The 21018-nt window shown below is 44.0% G+C and overlaps 1 protein-coding gene across 4 annotated transcripts in view; it reads right to left on the bottom strand.

The window, feature by feature from the left end:
• Positions 1-20337, bottom strand: part of LOC125442864 — an 81936-nt gene extending 61599 nt beyond the window's left edge. For 2 of the 4 annotated variants that reach the window (XM_048514740.1, XM_048514821.1), the window contains exons 1-2: positions 19685-20335; positions 429-507 (exon numbers count right to left, since the gene is read on the bottom strand). In XM_048514740.1, the coding sequence (XP_048370697.1) occupies positions 429-507; positions 19685-19849 (244 nt within the window). In that variant the 5' untranslated portion in view covers positions 19850-20335. Of the gene's footprint in view, positions 1-428; positions 508-19684 lie in introns of all 4 variants that reach the window. The other 2 variants (XR_007246066.1, XM_048514659.1) reach the window with 2 other exon arrangements.
• Positions 20338-21018: the final 681 nt, after the last annotated feature.

Below are 21018 nucleotides of genomic sequence, written 5' to 3'. Positions count from 1 at the left end.
GTGAGTTAGAGATTTCATTTGAAAGCCTTGCCCAATTGGTGCCCTTGGGCCACCCAGCCACCATCTCTCTCAGGTGAAACTGCCACAGAGATGGAAGAGTTAACTCCAACTCATCTCTGCCCTTTTCTAATGTATACCATTCTAAATCCCTTGGACCAAAAAAAAATGGAATATAGACAAATCAGCCACAGTTCTAGTCTGATTTTCACAATCTCAGTGCTGCTAAAGTAGTGACACTGTATGTATACAAGAATTTTTGGAGGGGCCATCAGAAGATAAAGAGTACACAAGTATAGAGTCACATAACTGATTTGTTAGCAACTGCACTCGGGTAACGTGTACAGTGGCATTCAGGATTAAGAATAAAAGTCAAGTCCCAAGAGTCTAGGGCCAGCCTCCATAGCTTTCAAATTATCATAATGGTTTACCTCTATCAATCTGAGCAAGTTCCTGGTTCTCTCCCTCAGAATCATCACTGTCTTCTTCATCACTTGGGGGACAGGAAATCTGTAGGAAAGAAGCACATGGCAAGATATTAAACCAGAACCTTGCATACCTACCACATATGCCACATTGCCCTCACCACCTTATCCTCCCCAATCACACCCAAAAAAACCTATCATACAGATCCACATATCACACAGGCAATACCAAATGAGCCTACTTATATAATGCCTATCTAAAGAACTCTGGATGGGATACCCACTCAAATAGTTTAGAAAATTTCTATGCCACTGCTCTCAAAATCTTGCGCAATGCAGCTCTCAAACAGGTCTTCCAGACAACCTTCGTTGAAGACCTCCACAGAACAAAAGTCTTTGACCTTCAAAACTGGCTTATGACACTAGGGAGTTTTCCTAAATAATTAACTTATTTATTTCTTCTTCAAACCACAATGAGTAAAACATCGCTCCTTTAACTCTCCTCCCACTCCATCCAAATATCCTCCAAGTTCAGTCTCCTTTGAGTTCATTTTTGCATCCTTCCTCCATATTTGCCTTTTCTATTTGTGCTGCCCAGAACGCATATAAATAGTGAAATCTTAGCAGTGCAGAGTGAACAAGTTCTCACAGAAACATTTCCACCTATGCAAACAGCGCCAGCTCAAGATCTGTGGGTGGGAGGAATCACCTGGTAACCTTTCCACCCAAGTGATAGGTAAAGGCACCTTCTAACCTCCCCCTTACCCATGCGTGCGCACACACACACAGAAGTAACTCTTAACAACTGCCAAAGGTACATGAGATAATGGCTGCTGATATCTCTCTGGAGTATCACTAGCTGCTCTTGATTCAAACAAATGAATGAATGGGAATTAAACTATAGACCAGTGGCATATTTGCTTAGGCCCTTACCGCACCACAATGGTGCAGGGGTGCGTCGGCATAAACAATGCCGACCCCCCCCCCCCCGGGACCATTCGCATGGATGGTCCCGGGAGGGCGGCAGGCGGCAGCGCAGACTTCGCACAGGCTGCGCCGTCGCTGAACAACGGCTCTGGAGTCGCAGGCCAGGGGGGCATGTCCCCTGGCTTCTGCGACAAGCTGGAAGCCAGGATACAAGGTAGGCATTTGGGAAAGGGATGGGGAAATGGCGCCTTCCATCCGCTGCCGTTCGCATGGCAGCGTTCGGAAGCCGCTGTTTCTGAAATACCTCGCTCAGGGAGCAAGGTTCGGAAACAGTGGCTTCATGCCGCTCGGGGGTTGTGAGGCCGCCGCTGCTGCGATGCAGCGGTGGTCATGCGAACCCCTCCCCAGGAACACTGTTTTTAGCGTCCCTGGGACGCTGTATTCCGCCCGTGCGGAAACAGCCATTGGGACAGTGTGTACCCTCTGTCCTCAGGCGCCACTTATCTGGTCATGTGGGGAGCACAAAATAGGCCCCCCATGTGACCAGGAAGACGACAAAGCAGCAAGAGGACCCCCCCCAGCCTTGTCCCCTCCAAGCCCCACCCCCCTCCTGGCTGCCGACTCCAAGCTGGCAGCCAGCAGTCCCTTTTGCCCTCCCCTCTGGGGACGACAGAAGCAACTGGAAGGCTCTATGCTGGGGCCTTTGCTTTTATAAGATTGGGGGCACGCCCCCACCCACAAGCTTATAAAAGCAAAGGACGCAGAGGGGAGGGCAGAAGGGACTGCCGACTTGGAGCCAGCAGCCGGGAGGGGTGTGTGGCTCAGAGGCGGGCCTTGCGGTGGCCCCCGCCCCCAGGCGTAGCGGAGGGGGTGCCCGTAGAATGTCTTCGGGTGCCATTTCCCCCCTGGTACGCCTCTGCTATAGGCTGCCCAGGAAAAAAAGACAGAAGACGACTGCTCTCAACTGCCTTTGCAGCTCAGTTTCTCACTCAGACAAATGAGGAAGTAGAAGTGACATCTGAGAATAGCTGCTGTCACTGTTCACTTACTCATCCAAGTATGTCTCCCTCTGCACACTGGCTGCTTCACCTTTGTTATTCACTTGTTGACAGCCTCATAGAGCTGTAGAGAATATCACTTTTAAAGTCTGCAAAGGCCCAATTCACCTTGGGATTGCAGAATGATAAGAGTTGGAGCTCCAGCATGCCCCCCTCCATGCCCTTTTCCTGAGTCAAAACAGCCTGCGAGGGAGTGGGGGTGATCTGTGGAACTCTGGAGCTGCAGCAGGGGGCCCACCTCCCTGTACATACTGCAGTCCTGAGATATATCAGATGCCCCCCAAACCTTTGCAGGCTTTTACAAAAGACATTTTCTACACCTCCTATGTGGGAGCAGTTGTTGCTCAGGGTCCCCAACTTACAGGTGTAGAAGAGTAGAAGAGTTGGTTTTCATACCTCACTTTTCTCTACCTTTAGAAGTCTCAAAGTGGCTTACAATCACCTTCCCTTCCGCTCCCCACAACAGAGACCTTGCAAGGTAGATGGGGCTGAGAGGTAGGTCCAAGGTCACCCGGCAGGCTTCATATGGAGGAGTGGGGAAACAAATGCAGTTCTCCAAATTAGAGTCCTCCACTCTTAACCGCTAAGCCACCCTGACTCTCATGAGGTTTGGAGATCTCCCAGAACTATAACTGATCTCCAGGCTACAGATATCAGTTCCCCTGGAGAAAATGGCTGCTTCGGAGGGTGTAGTTGTTTGAAAAATCAACAAAGGCTAATTTGGATAGAATTACTGCAGTTTCTAGAGGGAGGGGGGCTGTTTATGCAGAACTGTTCCATCCAGTACTAGACCTTCCCCTCAGGTGCCTCTTAAACTGTTTATCCTCCTCAAGGTGCTATATTTATTGTTGTGCTAAAGTAAAGTTGTTCTTTCTTCAGAAGAAATATTGTTTATCCCTCTCTAACAGTAGTCTGTGGCATCATACCCTACTGAGGCCCTTCTCCGGGCTCTATCCCCAAAATCTCCAGGTATTTTCCAGCCACCAGCTGGTCAACCTGATTGCCACTATCGCTTCTGTGCCTACTCCTATTTGGGTGCCGGATGCTCCTAGGTTTGTCAACTCTACCTGGAGAAACTGCTGGAGATTTGGGGGGCAGTGTTTGGATCAGGGGGGAAGCTCAAAGATTGAAACTCCAGAGGAACCAATCTCTGTAGTCTGCAAATCAGTGGTAGCTCAGTCTCTTCCCCTTAAGACTGATGACCCTAGCCTAGCTCGTAAGCATTGGGTTTCCAGGTACCCCCTAGCAACTGGCAGGGGAGAGGGGTTTTAAATCAAGGTCACTGTTGCCATGGGAGATGAAGCTTTTACCACAGAATTTTGCTCAAATGCCAGAACATTTCCCACATCATCTGCAACATCATGATGTTCCTTTCAGAAGTGATGATAATGCACCCTCAACAACTAGGGCTCATTCCACACATTCAGAATAATGCACTTTCAAACTGCTTTCAGTGCTCTTTGAAGCTGTGCGGAAAAGCAAAATCCACTTGCAAACAGTTGCGAAAGTGGTTTGAAAATGCATTATTTTGCATGTGCGGAAGGGGCCTAGGTCAAAGCCTCAATTTAAGAGTGATAAGATCCCCATCCACAGGCTCAATGGTACTGGAGGGAGAAGGCCCAAAGTGGAGAAACCCCATCCAACAGATGCCTAGCAACCCTACTCTGGCTCTGGTAATGGTAGAGGAAGTAGAAGAAAAGCCAGTCCCTTAACCATTTTCTTTTTCTTTACATATGTTACATGAAGGGAGCATTACATAATGCTGATGCTGCAGCCATGGAGGGGAGGGGCAGAGATATTTATTACTGCATGGACTGGCCCACCTCCTCACCCCAGCAAATGCCTTGTGCAACTCTGTGCTCTGGTGTGCTTATTCTATGACCCAACCCTTAGTACAAAAGAAATTCAGTATCATCCTTGTTGACAGGAAATTGTTCATATGCCTTGTTCATAATTTCAAATCTGAACTACCAAGACAGCCCTGTTGGACAAGTGATCTATCCAGTCCAGCATCCTGTCTCACGCAGTGGCCAACCAATTGCCCTGGAGGACTAACCAACAGGGCAAGGCCTTCTGATCTTGAGCCCTGACACTGGTATTTAGATGTTTACTGCCTCTGAATCTGGAGGTTTACTTTAGTCACCATGGCTAGTAGCCAGTGATGGACCTCTCCTCCAACTACAGTACTCTAGTATTCATCAGCCTCCCAAATGCACACATTTATTGCCATAAAAGCTACATTTTTGTGCTATTCAGAACTTGAGGGGGAGAAAAGAATCATTCTCATTTTTCTCGCCCCACCCAAAGTCAAAAGAAGCCTGGAGGGCTTTCACACAGACCTTTCCACAGTACTATGGAGCTCCCCTCCCTCCCAAGGCTGTTTTTGTGCAGTTAAAAACACATCTGAAGATCCAGATGAGCATCAGGAGGTCTTGCCCTAATGTCATGTGGCTCAGCCCTAATGGATATTCATGGAGTTTTCTTGCAATCCATTTATAAATTTATGAAAGGAGACGCAGGTCAGCATAGCAGCTGGGGAACTCAGAAAGTTTGCTAGTAACACACGCCCAAGGCTCAGAAAGCAGAAGAAAATGAAGACAAGATTCATTATTGTTTTCTAATACTATAAACCATGGGAATGTTTTCAGCCATTTCTGGATAGTATTTTAGTGTTAACCATTTGAGGAGAATAACAACAACAACAACAAAACCTGGAAGCGTGCAGAACAAAACATTGCAGTAGAAGACATACACAAAATCATACTCTTTGCAGTGCTGTAGTGTTTCCAAAGTTGCCTACTTCTGTGTTAGATCATCCTTTCCATCTGTCAGCATTTCCTCTGGGAGAAGCAAGGCAGTACAACAGTCCTTACTGCTAGAAAGTTTTCCTGACAGTTGGGATTTTTATGTGCCAGTACCAAGTCAACAAACATTCTTGAAGCCACCACCGTTTACTTATGAAGAAATCCAGGGCCTTTACTCTGTTCTCAAAGTGCATCTGTTGTCCTCATTTTCCATATTCACCATATTCCTCAGAGGAGAACATGGGTGGAATTATTTTTAGGGCAATGTTTGAACCTTGAAATATTCTGATATTTCAAAATGAAGTCTTTGTATTTCCCTTCCTGGTACTCACCAATGCAAGAATTATCCAGAAGTGAAGAAACCGAAACTCTGTTTTCCTCAGTAGCCAAACAGCATACACCCACCCCTGGCAAATGGTACAGAGGGAAGGCTGAAGCCCATTCTACAGGTGTCACTGTAGCAATCCAAACCGAGCACCACATGCATCAGAACTGAAAACTCATGTACAACTATTACATAGGATACCTAGTGGGGATCCCATACCTGAGCTTATGTTGAACTATTATATAGAACACCAAGTGGAGAACCATACCTGAGCAATATACTCAGAAACACAGATCTGCCCTAAAGTATTTAGGGAATTTACCCTGGGAGGAAGGACAACGAGAAAAAGAAACATCAAGTAGAAGTCAGTCTCAGAGAGCCCAGAATGTAGATCTCAAATGACACAGGCCTGCATGTCTCTTTCGTCAACTGTCCTACATAGAGATCATTGATGAACTACTCACAGAAAATGATCTTTATAAAAGTTCTGTACAAGTGAGTGACAGAGTCACTGAACTAAAAGTAAACAAATAACCCCTGTCCCAATAAATGTCCAGCTTTGCCATGTTATCTGTTATTTGATGTTAAAATCTTCTATGTAGAAATAAAGGTCAAAGGATACAAGACTGGAAACTTCACTAAGATCTTGTTGTGGGAGGCACTGAAATGAAGTAAAATGCTCTGACTAGATTTACAAAGAGGTCAGGGTAAACAACACAATAGAACAATGCAGTTACACAAAGGGAAGATTGGTCCAAGTTAATAAAATTCTCTTGGAAATTATGAAATGAATATATGAAACACATATCCAGATGAAGTGGGGGACCCATCTGAAACACATGAAGCACAGATCATACAGCAGTGAAAACTTACAGAATGTACTTGGCACAAGGCTACAGACATTTTTCACAGATGATTGCAAAACTTTCATGGAAACAACTGCAGATTGCAAAAATGCAAAAGGTGCACAGTGATTCTTGAATGCAATTTAATAATTGGATGGCCCACACGTTTCTCATCAAACTTTACCATTGGTAATACTTCAGACATTGTTGTCTACTTTTATACAAAAGAAATGGTAGTTCAAATATTGGATTCTAACAGAAAATCAACGATCAAGATAGACATTATCGTGACGAAAGAGATCCCTTAAAGTGTTCTACAGAAAAGGAAGGATTATGCACACTTGATGGACATTTTAAGAAAAAAAAATCAAGTAAGATTTTCATGGCTAAAATGGGAGGGGCTTATCTTTATTTACAAGGGAAAACCGCAAAGAATTATTTCAATGACAAGTGCCAAAGAGATTTTCAGGAAGTTTCAAAAGGAACTCATCTAAAATGCTCAGCTGGTTTAATTAAGTAATTTAATTAGATGTGAACTAATGTATTTTTTATTGATAGATGAAAAAATGCTGATGGAGAGGCAAGTTTATAAAATTTCCAAAAAAGTCTACAATGAAATTGCACTAACTCAGAAGCATATCGGGGGGAAATGGCGGCCGAGCCACACACCCACTCCCCCAGGCTCCCGGAGCCCGGCAGCCCGACTTCTGCCCTCCTCTGGGGAGAGCAGAAGAGACTGCCATCTTCTGTCCTCTGAGAGGTGCTTTTATAAGCACTGAGGCCAGAAATGGGGCTCAGGAGGTTTGACCATGCCAAATCCCGCCCCCGGCCTCAGTGCATATAAAGCACCTCTTGGAGGATGGCAGTCTCTTCTGCTCTCTCCACAGGGGAGGGCAGAAGACAGGTTTCAGGGCTCCGGGAGGAGGGGGTGGGGGTGACATCCTTGGGCGTTTTTGACCTCGCCCACATCTATGATGATGTGGGTGGGTCCAAGGGAGCCCAAAGACGATGAAGCAGCAGGACTTCCTGCCTGTCCCCTCCTCTCATTGATCTTTACAAAATACTGCTCCTGAGAAATAGAAAACCCTGAGGACCCTGACATGGAGGTGGGGGTCTGCAGCAAGAAGAGAGAAATTGGTAGAAGTTGCCAGTTTAGTTTGGATTGAATCAGATAAGTGGAGGGTAATTTACAGGTAATAAGTTACAGAAGCCAAAGTAGTCACAACTTCTAGATTATATCGGTACTCTCTACTTCCATTTCACTTGGCCCTTATATTAGCTTTCTCAGATTATTTCTTTTTCTTAAGCCACAGAAGTTATGTAATAAATGTTCTCATTCTTTAAACTTTTTTGTTTCTTATACAACACGGATAGACCATATACTACAGCTGGTTGGTACAGTCTTGGCCGACAAATTCCTATGGAAAATTAAACTAAGGTTTGACATTTTAAATTAGCCATTAGAACATCTGCATTAAGTAATCCCAGGCAACTATGTGGCACATGTGTTCTGAGACAGTGAGATGGCTTAAAATAAAAATTCAAAGAACATACAATCCACTCCCCACTGTGCTCATAGTTCACCTCTGACCACATCCAGAATTCTCAAATATCATCTTCACATTAATTGCTACTTGAGAGCCTCCCAGAAGCATGTGACTGACCACTATTACAATTCTGCAATGCATGGACTTTGATCAGACACAGCAGAAGTATCATGTATTCTCCAGAGGGAGGGGAAACCACCTTCAACAGCAGGACCACGGAAGCCTGCTGGAACCAAAGACCCAGGACAGTGGCTCCCCATGCAAGAGCTAGGAGGTAGAAAAAAATAAATGCCAGATTTTGGAAGGCATGGTTGGGCCCATGAACTCCTGAAGATCACCCAGTATAGATCTGCTGCAAAGCAGAAAGAAATGGAGCAGGAAGTAACAAGCTAATATCAAGGGTAAGCTCCACTTGTTGACCTCTGATTACTTTAGGTGAGATTGAAAGGTGGCTAATTGATCTGTCGGAAATTCAGGAAAGGCCCATTGTTGTGCCTTAGAGACCTGAGCCTTCAGCAGATATGGCATCTCAACTGGCATGTCAGAGTGCTGTTGCCAGAGAAAAAACAGACACATTGTGCAGTGAAGACAGCTTGTCCTTTCAACAACAACATCCAACTATGTGCTCTGGCAAAGCCAAGCCTGGGACTGTGACACTATATGCTCCAGAAGTAAGGTCTTTACTCAAAACAGCCTTAAACAGTTCATCTGTCATTCTGTTTGTCGTGAAAGCTAAAATTCTGCGAAAGGAGCTAGTAAGATTCTCAGGGATGCTCGAAAACTTGCCAGTTCAACTCACTGTCTGTTCACCAGTCACAAGTAGGGAGATGGTTTTTCATCAATAAGTTTGGCAGTTTGTGAACAGTTTAAGTAACCTGCCTATACAGCAGGTTACTTTTCATATACTCAAATCAGCAGTATTTCATGCATGCAAGTCCTCACACAATCTCATAGGAACCCTGCTCTCTCCACTCACCCATGTACATTTGCACACCACTTAGCAACCAATCACATTAACAGTAGGAAAAACCAACCAGTCAGCAAGTGTAATGATTTTAGTGTATGCGTGTGTGAGAGAGACTTTAAACTGAAAGTTGAGATGGAGACAGAAAGGGAGGTGAGGGGGAAATGAGAGTATGATATTATTAGTTGATTCTAGAGTGTGCATGTTGAGAGGGGTTTGCTGGGCTGGCAGAAGGTGATAGAGTTTCAGAGTGAAAAGACTTAAGAGTGTCAAAATGCTAGTCAGCATGGCAGAATCCCACCCTAATTTCCTTAGGACCACATAGGCTATCCACTTTGCCTTATAACCTCGTATACACTATCAAGAGGAGATAAAGCAATGTGGTTGTTTTTTAAAAAAAATTATATTCCTGGTGGCAGCTACTATATGGGGAAGAATTAAGGGAACAAATATTAGTTGGCACTTACTACCGTATATACTTGCATATAAGTCGAATTTTTCAGCACATCCTTTGACCTTTATTTCTACATAGAGAGTCAGGTGTATTTAAAAAAATATTTTAGGGTTTTTACTTTGTTGGCCACCAGGGGGTGAAGTTTTTAGGCTAGCAGCACCAAAATTTCAGGGATTTTTCAAGAGACTCTCCTGATGATACCACCCAAGTTTGGTAAAGTTTGGTTCAGGGAGTCTAAAGTTATGGACCCCCAAAGGGGGTACCCCCATCCCCCATTGCTTCCAATGGGAGCTAATAGTAGATGGGGCTACATTTTGAGGGTCCATAACTTTGGAACCCTTGAACCAAACTTCACCAAACCTGGGTGGTATCATCAGGATAATCTCTTGCTGATACCAGCCAAAGTTATGGACCCCCAAAGGGGGTGCCCCATCCCCCCATTGTTTCTAATGGGAGCTAACAGTAGATGGGACTACATTTTGAGGGTCCATAACTTTGGATTCCCTGAACCAAACTTCACCAAACTTGGGTGGTATCATCAGGAGGGTCTCCTAAAGATACACTGAACTGTTGGTACTGCTAACATAAACATTCCTCCCCTGACCAAAAATCCAGTTTTGAAGGATTTTAACTCTTGTGTTTTAGCTTGGTTGTTGGTTGAGCTAAGGTTTTTGTACTTTTAAAGTTATTGTTGAGGCACCACTCTCTCCCCGCTTTATTCAATGACCTGCCCCAACCATTAATGACTCTAGGGAGAATCATCTTTCTTACTACAGATACAAAAGCATCCACAAGACAAGGAAATGAAACTTCACCACCACAGCACAGCTGCAAAGCTGTTCAACAGCTGGCAGACAGGCAAACAGATCAGAGATTCCACTTATGGGTGATTGTGAGTGTCCATCACAGCAGGTTTGCTGCAAATGTTGTGATATTCCTAAACATCCTAGAAAATTCTCCACATCCTTAAAAGTCTTGAGATCCCCTGGGTGAAACCACAGTAATCAAACTCACACAAAACCAAAATGTCTGTAACTGCTTTACATGCCTGGAAGGATTGGCGGTACTAAACTGAGGGCTTAGCTACATGTCTGGACCCTGAGGTTACATTAGCTGATCTCATTCACAATATTCCATGAGCCACACGATCTGCTAGGCCCAAGTGAGTCCATCATCATCCAATTATCATTTGATAAGGCAAAAGAAGGAGAAGTAACTGGTGGGCAGAAATGTTTTGTTGAAGAGACAGTTTTGATCTATGGCAGTGGTTCTCAACCTATGGATCGGGACCCCTTTCACAGGGGTCGCCTAAGTCTCTCTGCATCGGTGTTCTCCATCTGTAAAATGCATAAATGTTAGGTTTGGGGGTCACCACAACATGAGGAACTGTATTAAACGGACGCAGTTTTAGGAAGGTTGAGAACCACTGATCTATGGTCTGTCAGTTGCCAGCCAACACCACATTCATTCACTATAACAGCAAGCACCACACTGGGTAACTTAGGCTATCCAATATGTAGGTAGGAAATGGCTGCCTGGAGTGGATGGAAAGAATCAAGTACACAAAAGGCACAAGTAATAGAGATGTTAGATACCAGTAGTCAGAAATAAAGGTCTCAAAGATAATTAGGAAGGCTAACAGGTTCAAAGAAACAAATTGTGAAAGAATCTTAATATGGTCAAACACATAACATTTGTAGCTAGAAGGATGGAATATGAGATTCCACACTTCCTTTCTGACAGGCAGACTAGACTTCCAGTACTGCAACTGTGACTAGCAACTGGGAAGATAATTGGAAGATACAAGCCAAGAAGTTGCAAGTGGCATAAATCTCAGAACATTCTCTGTTTCTAGAATGTAGATATTTGGGTGTTGGCTAAAAGGAAATCAGATGCTAGAAAGACAAGGGACAAAGGGGAAAAAAGGAAGTTGCATTCAAATTAGCCTACATTTGAAGCATTTCATGTAGATGTCTAACATCACAATTCCAAATGTATGGAATCCTTTTCAAAAGACATCCTGATTTTTATCACCTGTAGCCACAAATAAGGAGGTACTGTAGAAAACTGTTGCACTTCAGTGAGAAGCCAGGGGAGGGGATTAGATTGTCATGAAGATATGAGTGACAGAATTTGACCATTCAGATCTTACTTCTTAATCACCTTATCTCCCCAAAGGCACCATTTGTCTTACCCCTCCAGCACTTGACAAGTAATCTAGTGTCAACAGACTATTCTTCCCATGCCTTACTAAAGGCCCAGCTCTGAGAAGGCTCCTTGGTCAATGTTTATCACCGTCACATGTATCTGTAGGATTATTGGAATACTTCTTGTACAGTGAAGAGGATATTTATGTACACCATACAACTGTAGGGTAATACAATCTATACATAATTGATTGTGTACATGCCAAATCAAACAGCAATCAGATTTTTCAAGCAGTTTACCCTGTCCACAATAGAATATCATATTTGCAAACATACCATAACAAATCACTGGACTAGAAATTAAAGTTGAATCAAATATTCACTGGCATTTCTGTGCAGGAAACTTCATTCCCAGCACATGTGGGACCAATTCAGGCCAGAAAAATGTGGGAGAGGGACTTAAGCTCTCCCCCCCCCCGCCCCACCGGCGACCATGCCATCTCCTGACCTGAAATTATCCAGGGAGATGCTATTTGCTCCCCTGGAGAAAATGTACATGCAATGTAAATGTAATTTTCATCAATGGGGCAAATAGTAGCTCCCTGGAGCCAATTAAGTTCTGGAAAACTACATGGTGCAGGAAGGGATAAATGCTCTTCCAGACCCAGTTTAGACCCATCCCTGTCTAGGAATTAAGCTCCAGCATGAAACTCCCAAATCAGACACATGGTCTTCGTAATAAGTGAATTGATCCCAATCATACACTAGTTGCCCTAATAGCTATTAAAATACACCTAGCATAAGCTAGCTGCCCTGCCAGCTATTATAATATATCCAAGACTCCTCATGTACATGTGTGCAAGTGAGAAGACCCTGCTCATAACTAAATCCTAGCTGTATTGGGGTTACAAAGAAAGCCTTTCTTAAAAAGCACCTTGTGCTTAAGTCTCTCAGATTTATTGGTCTCAAGGTACAGTGTAGAATATTTGCAGAGTTCATCTCCCTCCCATGAGTTGCACACTCGTTTTTCTCCAGAGAGAAACATCCATTCTACAGTTTAACCTGCTCAATAAATATTTGTGCTAAGCAGAAATCCCTTGGCAAGAGGCCAGTTCTGATGGTTTTCGATTACTTTCCAGCGTTTCCTAGGCCACAGCTAGGGATTCTGAGTCTACAAGAACTAGGATAAGACAGGAAACTTATACTGGTTCTTCTGCCACCTCCACCTTCACAAGGAAAGGCAGAGAAAACAACTACCAGTTCAGTTCCCAGAAGATGCTGGGTTAGTTGAAGGAAAGCTCTCTGTAATGGAAAAACAAGGGTTCTAAGAATGATCTCTATTCACCCAGGTGTAAGGAAGAAAGCTGACGATACTGTAATTTTTGACGTCTCAGTCCACAGTATATTAGAAGATTCAACAGAGGTTCACTTTGGAATTAACCCTTCCACAAATCATCATTTACTGGCACTGCTGGTGACATAATGCAGGTAGGAACAGCTGCATCCACCTAAGTCCTCCTTTAATTTACAATACCCCGTGGATGTGTTTTGCTCACCCTCATCTGACCACCAAATAAGATGATCAAGGGTCATCTAGCAACAAAATACAGATTTTGAATCAAACAGCTAATAAATAATGGAGTTGGATGTCATGGATCACTACCTTCAGGCACTGAAGAACGGAGCTGAGCCCTTTGCAGGAAGCCAATATTACAGATTACCAGAATACCACTGCTCCCAATGTAGCTGAGCAAAACAGTCACTTGAAAATACCTTGATATACTTTGTCTCAACAAAAGATATCAGGAGATTTCTGAATTAATCCACCACTTCTTTCTGAACCTTCTTTGTAGTGGAATGTTCCACTGTGGTCCTAGTGCCCACCTAGTTCCCTCCCTCCAATTCTCTTTAAGCTTTAAAAATAGTTTTTAAGCGCAGCCTCCATCAAAAACATATTTCTGTGCACTATTAAACATGGGCCTTTGATAAAATAGCATTTATAGTGCATCCGACAACTATCAGCAAGACTTGCCTGTCTCTATATTAGCACCCACCATTTTGAGTCTGCTTCAGAAGGCTCCATGTTGCTGTGGCCATTTTAAGACCATCCCCAGGATTTTCCTGTGCCTGCGGCGCATCTGAGGGCTACTTCCATGTAAAAAGTGGATAAACATTAGCAATATTTGAAGCATTGCAGATTGTATATTTAAAATAGCAGCCACTCGGAGGACTGGTCTACCTCTGGTTAAGAAGTACTGGGTAGACCTGGCCTCTGCAAAGGTCAGATCTACCCGTGATTGAAAATAATTGGTAGATCAGCACTCTGCGGAGGCCAGGTCTACCAATGCTTCTTAATAGGATGTAGACTAGTCCTCTGCTATTTTAATATACGTTCTGTGAACCTTTGAATGTTGCTAATTTCAAACAAACAAAAAACAAAAACCACATTTGCGTGGAATCGCCAGGATAAACAAACTTGACCTAACTTTTACATGGAAATAGCTCTCAGATGAGCTGCAAGTACAGGAAAGTCCTGGGGACAATTTTAAAATGGCTGCGGAACACAGAGCTTCTTGAAGCTGACTCAAAATCGTGAGTGGTACTATAGAAACAGGCAAGTCTTGCTGATAGTTGTCCAATACAGTGTAAATGCTATTTTTATCGAAGGTCCATGTTTAATAGTGCGCAGAGAGATGTTTCTGAAGAAGGCTGCACTTAAAAACTTTTTTTAAAGCTGTTAGAGAATTGAAAATAGGGTTGGCATGTAAAGCAAGAGGTCTGCTCCAGTGACCCAGCAGAAAGAGAAAGAGGCCGCACCTCTCTGCTCCCAGAGTTCACCCTGATGGGAGAAGGACAGGGAAAAGGGCGGGGGGGGGGGAGCCATTTCTCCTTACAGGGCTTGGAGAGGAACTTCAATGGGGTATAATGCCATCGAGTCCATCTTCCAAAGTGTTCTTTTTCTCCAGGTGAAATGATTTCTGTCAGCTGACATTTTAGTTGTAACAGCGGGGAATCTCCAGCCACCATCTGGAAGTTGGTAGTCCTACTGGCTGGGGCATGTGAACCCCTCCCAAGATAGAAGCAAGTGTGTCAAGCCTCTTAAGAGAATTATCTGAAGAGGTAGAAAAGAAGATGACAAAAGCTGATTACACACTGCTGTTGGGCTGCACAGCAAGGGAAAGTTTCCTTTGCGGCAGATGTTTCTGTACAGACGCGCTTACACTTATCATTCCAAAGACCCTGAAAGCCCCATGGTAAGTGAGAGCCAGGAAACCCCAATGTTTTCCCTCAATCCCAGTCTCCACTTCATTCACTTCTCACTCACTGCTCTGTGAGGGAGGGACAGAGAGAGAACCATCAGAGGGACAGAGGTAGAAAGAGAGGAAGGCAGAGGTAGTAAGCGGCAGCAGGCAAGGGAAGAGCTGAGAGAGAGAAGACAGAAGGATCCTATGGGGCATGCTAGCATCTCAGCAGCACTCACCCAGCAATACTGATATAACAATATTGACATAACAGCAATTTAAAGAGCTTTAACAAAGCCAGCAATCTTACGACTACCAGGAGTGACCTGGAAGTGAGAGAAGGCAAGCTGTGCAGAAGGTAGTGGCCACCTTGTCACGTGTAAACAGAGAAACACAAGGATATCCCACTATGGCTCCACTGTGCAACCAAGAGCCCTGAGAAATGGAGTCCATGAATAATGAACCAAAATTGAGAAAAAGCACTGAGAGGTAGAATCCAAGTGGCCAGCATTCAGCAGAAGTAATACTGAGCAGGTTCAAATGTACATGTAATAGATATGGCAACTGGTAACAGCCTCCAGTGCCATTCACGAGTATTGAAGTGCTAGAACTGATCAACAAAAGAATGCATTGGGAGTAAAGAGGAAGGAAGCCATTTTCTGAAAAGAGATGAACCCAAGTGCCTGTTAAGAGCAAAAGCATGAGTCAAACAGCTTCTCCAAGAAAGCAGAGATAAAATTATGTTAAGTAAGAATTATCTGCTGAATGAGTATTTATTTATTTGTTCGGTTTATAAACCGCTCTTCTCCAATTGGCTCAGTAGTCTAGCTGAAGTTCAGAAGATCTAGCTATAGAACCACCCCAAAATATCAATTATAAACAATATTCCCAAGCATTTGATTCACCCTTGCAAGTCAGGTGATTCATCAGACATTATCATGCAACAAGTATTGTTTTGAGACTGGGAAAGCCAGAAACAGAGTTATTTAGAAGAGTCGGCAAGAATATCCAAACTATGATACTAATCCTGAAAAGGTTATGCCCAGTATATTCAGAACAACTCAGCTCACGCCCGGCATATTCAGACCATCTGACATTAAATACCACTTCTGGGTATAGAGAGATCTATAGCCTTGAGAAATTAACAGTATACTAGAAAAACAGACATACATTTGGATTAGATGTGCTACAGTCAGGAGCTATACAAAGAATGGAAGTAACAGAATAGACTGAGTTAATGCCGACTGCCCTAAGCTAATAAAGACTGTCTATGTCCACGATTGTAAGGACAGGACAGTCATATATTTTATGTATGTTTTATTTTATATTCTCTTTTGTTGTTTGATTGATTTACTATATTGGCCCCAGAGCCTCCTCCCTCTTCCTGCTTCTGTCTCTCCTTCCCAACCAACAGCCAATCTCCATTTATCTCCCCCCCCCCCCCGGTCTTCAGCTTTCCCTTTCACCCCCCTCCCACCCACCCCCACCCCCCGCATCCTTTACCTTGGAAAACCGTGGCCCAGTTGTATGGTGCCTGTTACTGGGCCAAGATCACTTCCATTGTAAGGAATCCTCAAGGACTTGTGGGCACCTCCCTTTTTCCTGTATCCTTCTCCCCACACCATTTCCTCTTTCCTCCTGGCAACTCCCATATCTCTCATTCTCAACCATTTTATCTGCCTCCCATCTTCAAATTCATTCATTTACTTGCTTTACATCCTACCTTTCTCCACAGTGGGGACCAAAGCAGCTTACATTATTCTCTTCTCTTATTTATCCGCACAACTACCTTGTGAGGTAGATTAGGCTAAAAGTGTGACTAGACGAAAATCCTGCAGTGAGCTTCCACAGGAAGATGGGGATTCAAACTTGGATTTTCCAGCCTTACTCTGAAGTTCTATCAGTTATACAACACTGGCTTTCATAAAGTGGCTGTTGTTGACTGGTAGCAAACAACAATGTCTAGTTTCTGCCAAGCCTAAAGTTGCCAATCTCCAGGTTGGACCAGGTGACCTCCCAGAATTTTCAGAACAATTATATATATTGTTGCTCTTCTAGTAGATGGATGGATAGATGGATAGATGATATAGTTGCTCTTCTAGTTTATATAGGTATATAATGGAGTATATAAAACTATATACCCTGTTTCCCCGAATATAAGACATCCCTGGAAAATAAGACGTATTAGAGGTTTTGCTGAAGTGCGAAATATAAGGCATTCCCCGAAAGTAAGACATAGCCAAGTTTTTGTTTGGAAGCATGCCCGACAAACAGAACACAGGAAAAATAAGACATCCCCTGAAAATAAGACATAGCGCATCTTTGGGAGCAAAAATTAATATAAGACACTGTCTTATATTCGGGGAAACACGGTATATATAACTATAAAGCTATATATAACTACATCCCTCTCTCTCTCCCCCCCCCCTCTCGCTATATATATATATAAACACATCTATATCTATATAAACTAGAAGAGCAACTAGAAGGTTTCTTGTGAAGTTATATGCTTTACTGGAAAAATCGCCTGAGTCAAGATAGAACCGCCCTCATAGTAAGTGGGGTACCAACAGGGCCTGCATCTTGCAAAGCCCCCAGAAGAGCAATAGCAATACAGCAATACTCAAGAGTTTTCTCTGTGGATGGATCACAACGCCCTTCTCTTTGCACAGACCACAGTGGAGGGTTTCTTGGCGGGGGAGGGGGGCAAGGGAGAAGAAATGCCACTCCTATCATAGGGGTGTTCCCTATGCAGTGCTGTGTTATAAAAAGAACAAATAAAATTCTTCCATATAATAGAAGACAGTCAAAATGGAACTGTACTTGGAAACACTGTTGGGGGGGTTGGCAAGTTTTCCCTGTTGCATCCTACTTACTTTGCATGCCACTGAGACCCAAGCACACTCTCCAGCGCAGTGTACTGGGAGATCCAGTGTGGTGTAGTGGTTAAAAGCAGGTGGCCTCTAATCTGGAGACCCACATGAGCGGTGGACTCTTATCTGGTGTACCAGATTTGTTTCCCCACTCCTACATTCCTGCTGGCTGACCTTGAACTAATCACAGTTCTTTGGAACTCTCTCAGCCCCATCTGCCCCACAAGGCATCTGTTTTGGGGAGAGGAAGGAAAGGACTTCATAAACTGCTTTGAGTCTCCTTACAGGAGAGAAAATGGGGCATAAATCCAAACTCTTCTTCTTCTTACTATTTCCGGGGGCCAAACCAACATGATGCTAGAAGTGCCATGAATGCTGTTACTTTTGTTTAGTCCAGCCGGCATGCGGGGGCATGATCTGCATTGAGACTACTGTGTGAGGAAGAGGGTGAAGCCCCCTCCCCAAACTGTTATTTCCTGAAATGCGCCTGCAGGGTAACTACTTATCCTGGGGGTGGGGGGGGGGGGAAGGATATACAGGCCTTGATGTTGTGCAATGCTCAAGGGCAACTAACCAGATACTCTAAAGCATGTCAACCAATAATCTGAAGTGCCCACAGGTATCCTTCACAGCTACTCAACTAAAGTCAAATTCTGCTCAAAGATTTCACAATCTGATCATGCACCACAGATCTCAAAACTGTGCTTATTGTAAATTTCAAGGCTGCAGGCCTTTATACAGTAAGTGAAGGAAGCTGGCATATCTACAAAAGAGCTAGCTATGAACAGTTAGATATGAAGTGAGAAATTTGGTTATACAAACACATGGGGGCTTGCTTTAACCAAGAACTGGAATGGAGAAGAATTTAGGGCACCATTAAACCATCAGCCTCTCAAGAAGAATCTGTACTAGCTCTTTTAAGAGAAGATCAAAGCCACTAAGACACGCAAAGATAAAATCCCATCTACTGTTTATTACTTTTTCCTATCCTTCTTTCCTCTTGATCCACTCCAAATGGTCTGATACCTGCTTTTGACTGGATAGTGGTTTAAGCCAATTTTGTAACATCTTCAACTTGCCCTTCTGTCTGTGGTTTTGAGTAGAAATACTTCTGCATGATAGATGAACACTTGATGCATGCATCTGAAGAAGTGAACAGTCACTTCCCCAAATCTTAGGTAGGAAGAAATGTTTTTGGTCTTCACAAAAACATCACAATCCGTGATCACCACAGCTCCATAAGATAACACGTTTTTCAGCTTCCACGTGGATTCTTCAGTTTCAAAGAGTACATTGAATGCACAATAGTGTCAAGCAGTGGCACAACTAATGCACTACTGTGTGTTTCATCATGCTCCCATTTTTACATTTGGGGGTTGGGGTCACGGCCCATTTGTGCTGAGCACCATCTTGAACCCCTTGTCTTTTGTTGAAGAACTAAGCTGTAACTAACACAATCCAGATGGCAACAAACCACCAGATTTCAGATCCAGCTTTAACTTTTACAGCAATGATATATACAGCCTGACTCCCAAGTGAACACTCAAAAACCAGCCCCATGAAGTTCAATACGGCCTGTTCCTAAATAAGAGGCCATGAGACTGCAAGCATGCAGTGCAATCCCATGTATTCTTACTTATAAGCAAATCCACTCCAAAGGCACTAACTTCCAAGCAAAGGGCAGCCATGGCTATACCTTTTAGACTGCTGAATAGTTACTAGTGGTTTCTGCTAAGCATTATTTAAACCAGCTTCTCAGCAGATTATTTGCGCACACACGCATCCAACACGCCATCCCAATCTCCACTTCCCCAAAATAAAGGTTTTATGCACTAATCCATACTTTTACACATGGTGAGGACCGGGCTGATCAAAAAGGACTAGGCCTTCCTTAACAAAGGCAACCTGGTATTGTATTCAATCAAAGAAACAGGCCTGATCGTAATCAGACCAGCCAGCTCAAACTCAATGAACAGGATGCAAATGGAAAGTTACTAGCCCCATAGTATTAGGGCTCATTGAACACTTACTGCAAGGATTACAGAGAAGGGGAGGGGGGTGGGAAGTTTCCCTTACCTTTAACTTGAAGGGCTGGATCTCATTCAAACTTTGATTCCTGAGTTTCTTGGTCAGGACCTTGAGCATGGTACAAATCCAGGGAGCCAGGAAAGAGTTAAGCACACGCTCACATCTATAATAGTTGCTACTGCCACGCTTGTAGGAGCTCAGGGTCGCTTGCATTCAGCAACCGTAGGTGCACATCCAACTTCTAGCTGGAGGGAGCCAAACTGCACAGAAATTCAATCCTCCTCCTCTGTTGCTCCTGCAATATTTTTTAATCCTCTTTTTAAACATTTAATTAGCGAGCAAAAACTGCTTTTCATAAGAAGCTACGTTAGCAAGCCGCAGCTGACACAATTCCCTTCTGCAAGGGGGAAGAAGGCACTTGATGCAAGAAGAGTTTACAAAGAGCTGGGGAAGCTCTCCAAACGGAGGGAGGCCCAGAGCATTGCTTCGCCGAAGGCTCCAACTTTTATGCCATCCCTGCCCCGCTGCTCCCCATCGCTCGCAGGCATCGCGGTCGCACAGATCTCTTGCTCGGCCGCCCCCCTCGATTTCCCCTCCCCGGGTCCCTGCCACACTCCTCCCCTCTCGCACGCGCTCTCCCTTCTCCGGACTGCCCGCAATGTGAGACTCGCAACAAACAGAACAAGCAGCCAAGACCGCGATTGGCCAGCCCAGGAAGACTGTGTCAATTTCAGTAGGCAGGGCTTCCATTTAAAGGGAAACCAAGAGGGGAGCGGGGTATTCCGTCACACCCGCCTTCCCCTCGAAAAGGTGGTGGATCCGGAAAAGTTTCGACCCGCCGCATCTCCCCCGTTAACATGCATCGGACTTTCAGATTGATACATTTTTGACCTTCCTCTTAGGAGTTTAAAGCAGCTTATGCAGTTTTTCCATTTTCTACTCTCAACAACCCTGTGAGATACGTGAGGCTGATAGAGACAGACTGGTCGGAGGTATTTTTGAAAGTCTTAGAGTCAGATTAGTTTAATTCTGCAGAAGCAACGTCTTAATGACACACACACACACACACACCCTTGGATTATCTATTTTATCATTGACCTAGTATTTCAGATGGTTTTCTTTTACAATGGTTCTCTATGATCCCTTATGTCATTTTTTTCCAGCAGTGATTGACAATATACATGCCAAATAGTATGTGTGTGTGTGTGTGTGTGTGTGTGTGTGTTTGTTTGTTTACCGCCCTCCCCCTAGGGGCTCAGGGCAGTGAACAACAATGATAAAAACAGCTTAAAATGTAACATTAGACTGATTAGCAGCAATAAAACCCGGAACCGTACAACGTCAGATGACGTTCCACCCTCCCTACCATTACGCCCACGGGA

The sequence above is a fragment of the Sphaerodactylus townsendi genome, linkage group LG01 (assembly GCF_021028975.2).
Source record: "Sphaerodactylus townsendi isolate TG3544 linkage group LG01, MPM_Stown_v2.3, whole genome shotgun sequence".
Taxonomy (NCBI): Eukaryota; Metazoa; Chordata; class Lepidosauria; order Squamata; family Sphaerodactylidae; genus Sphaerodactylus; species Sphaerodactylus townsendi.
This window is presented reverse-complemented; position numbering and strand designations above follow the sequence as displayed.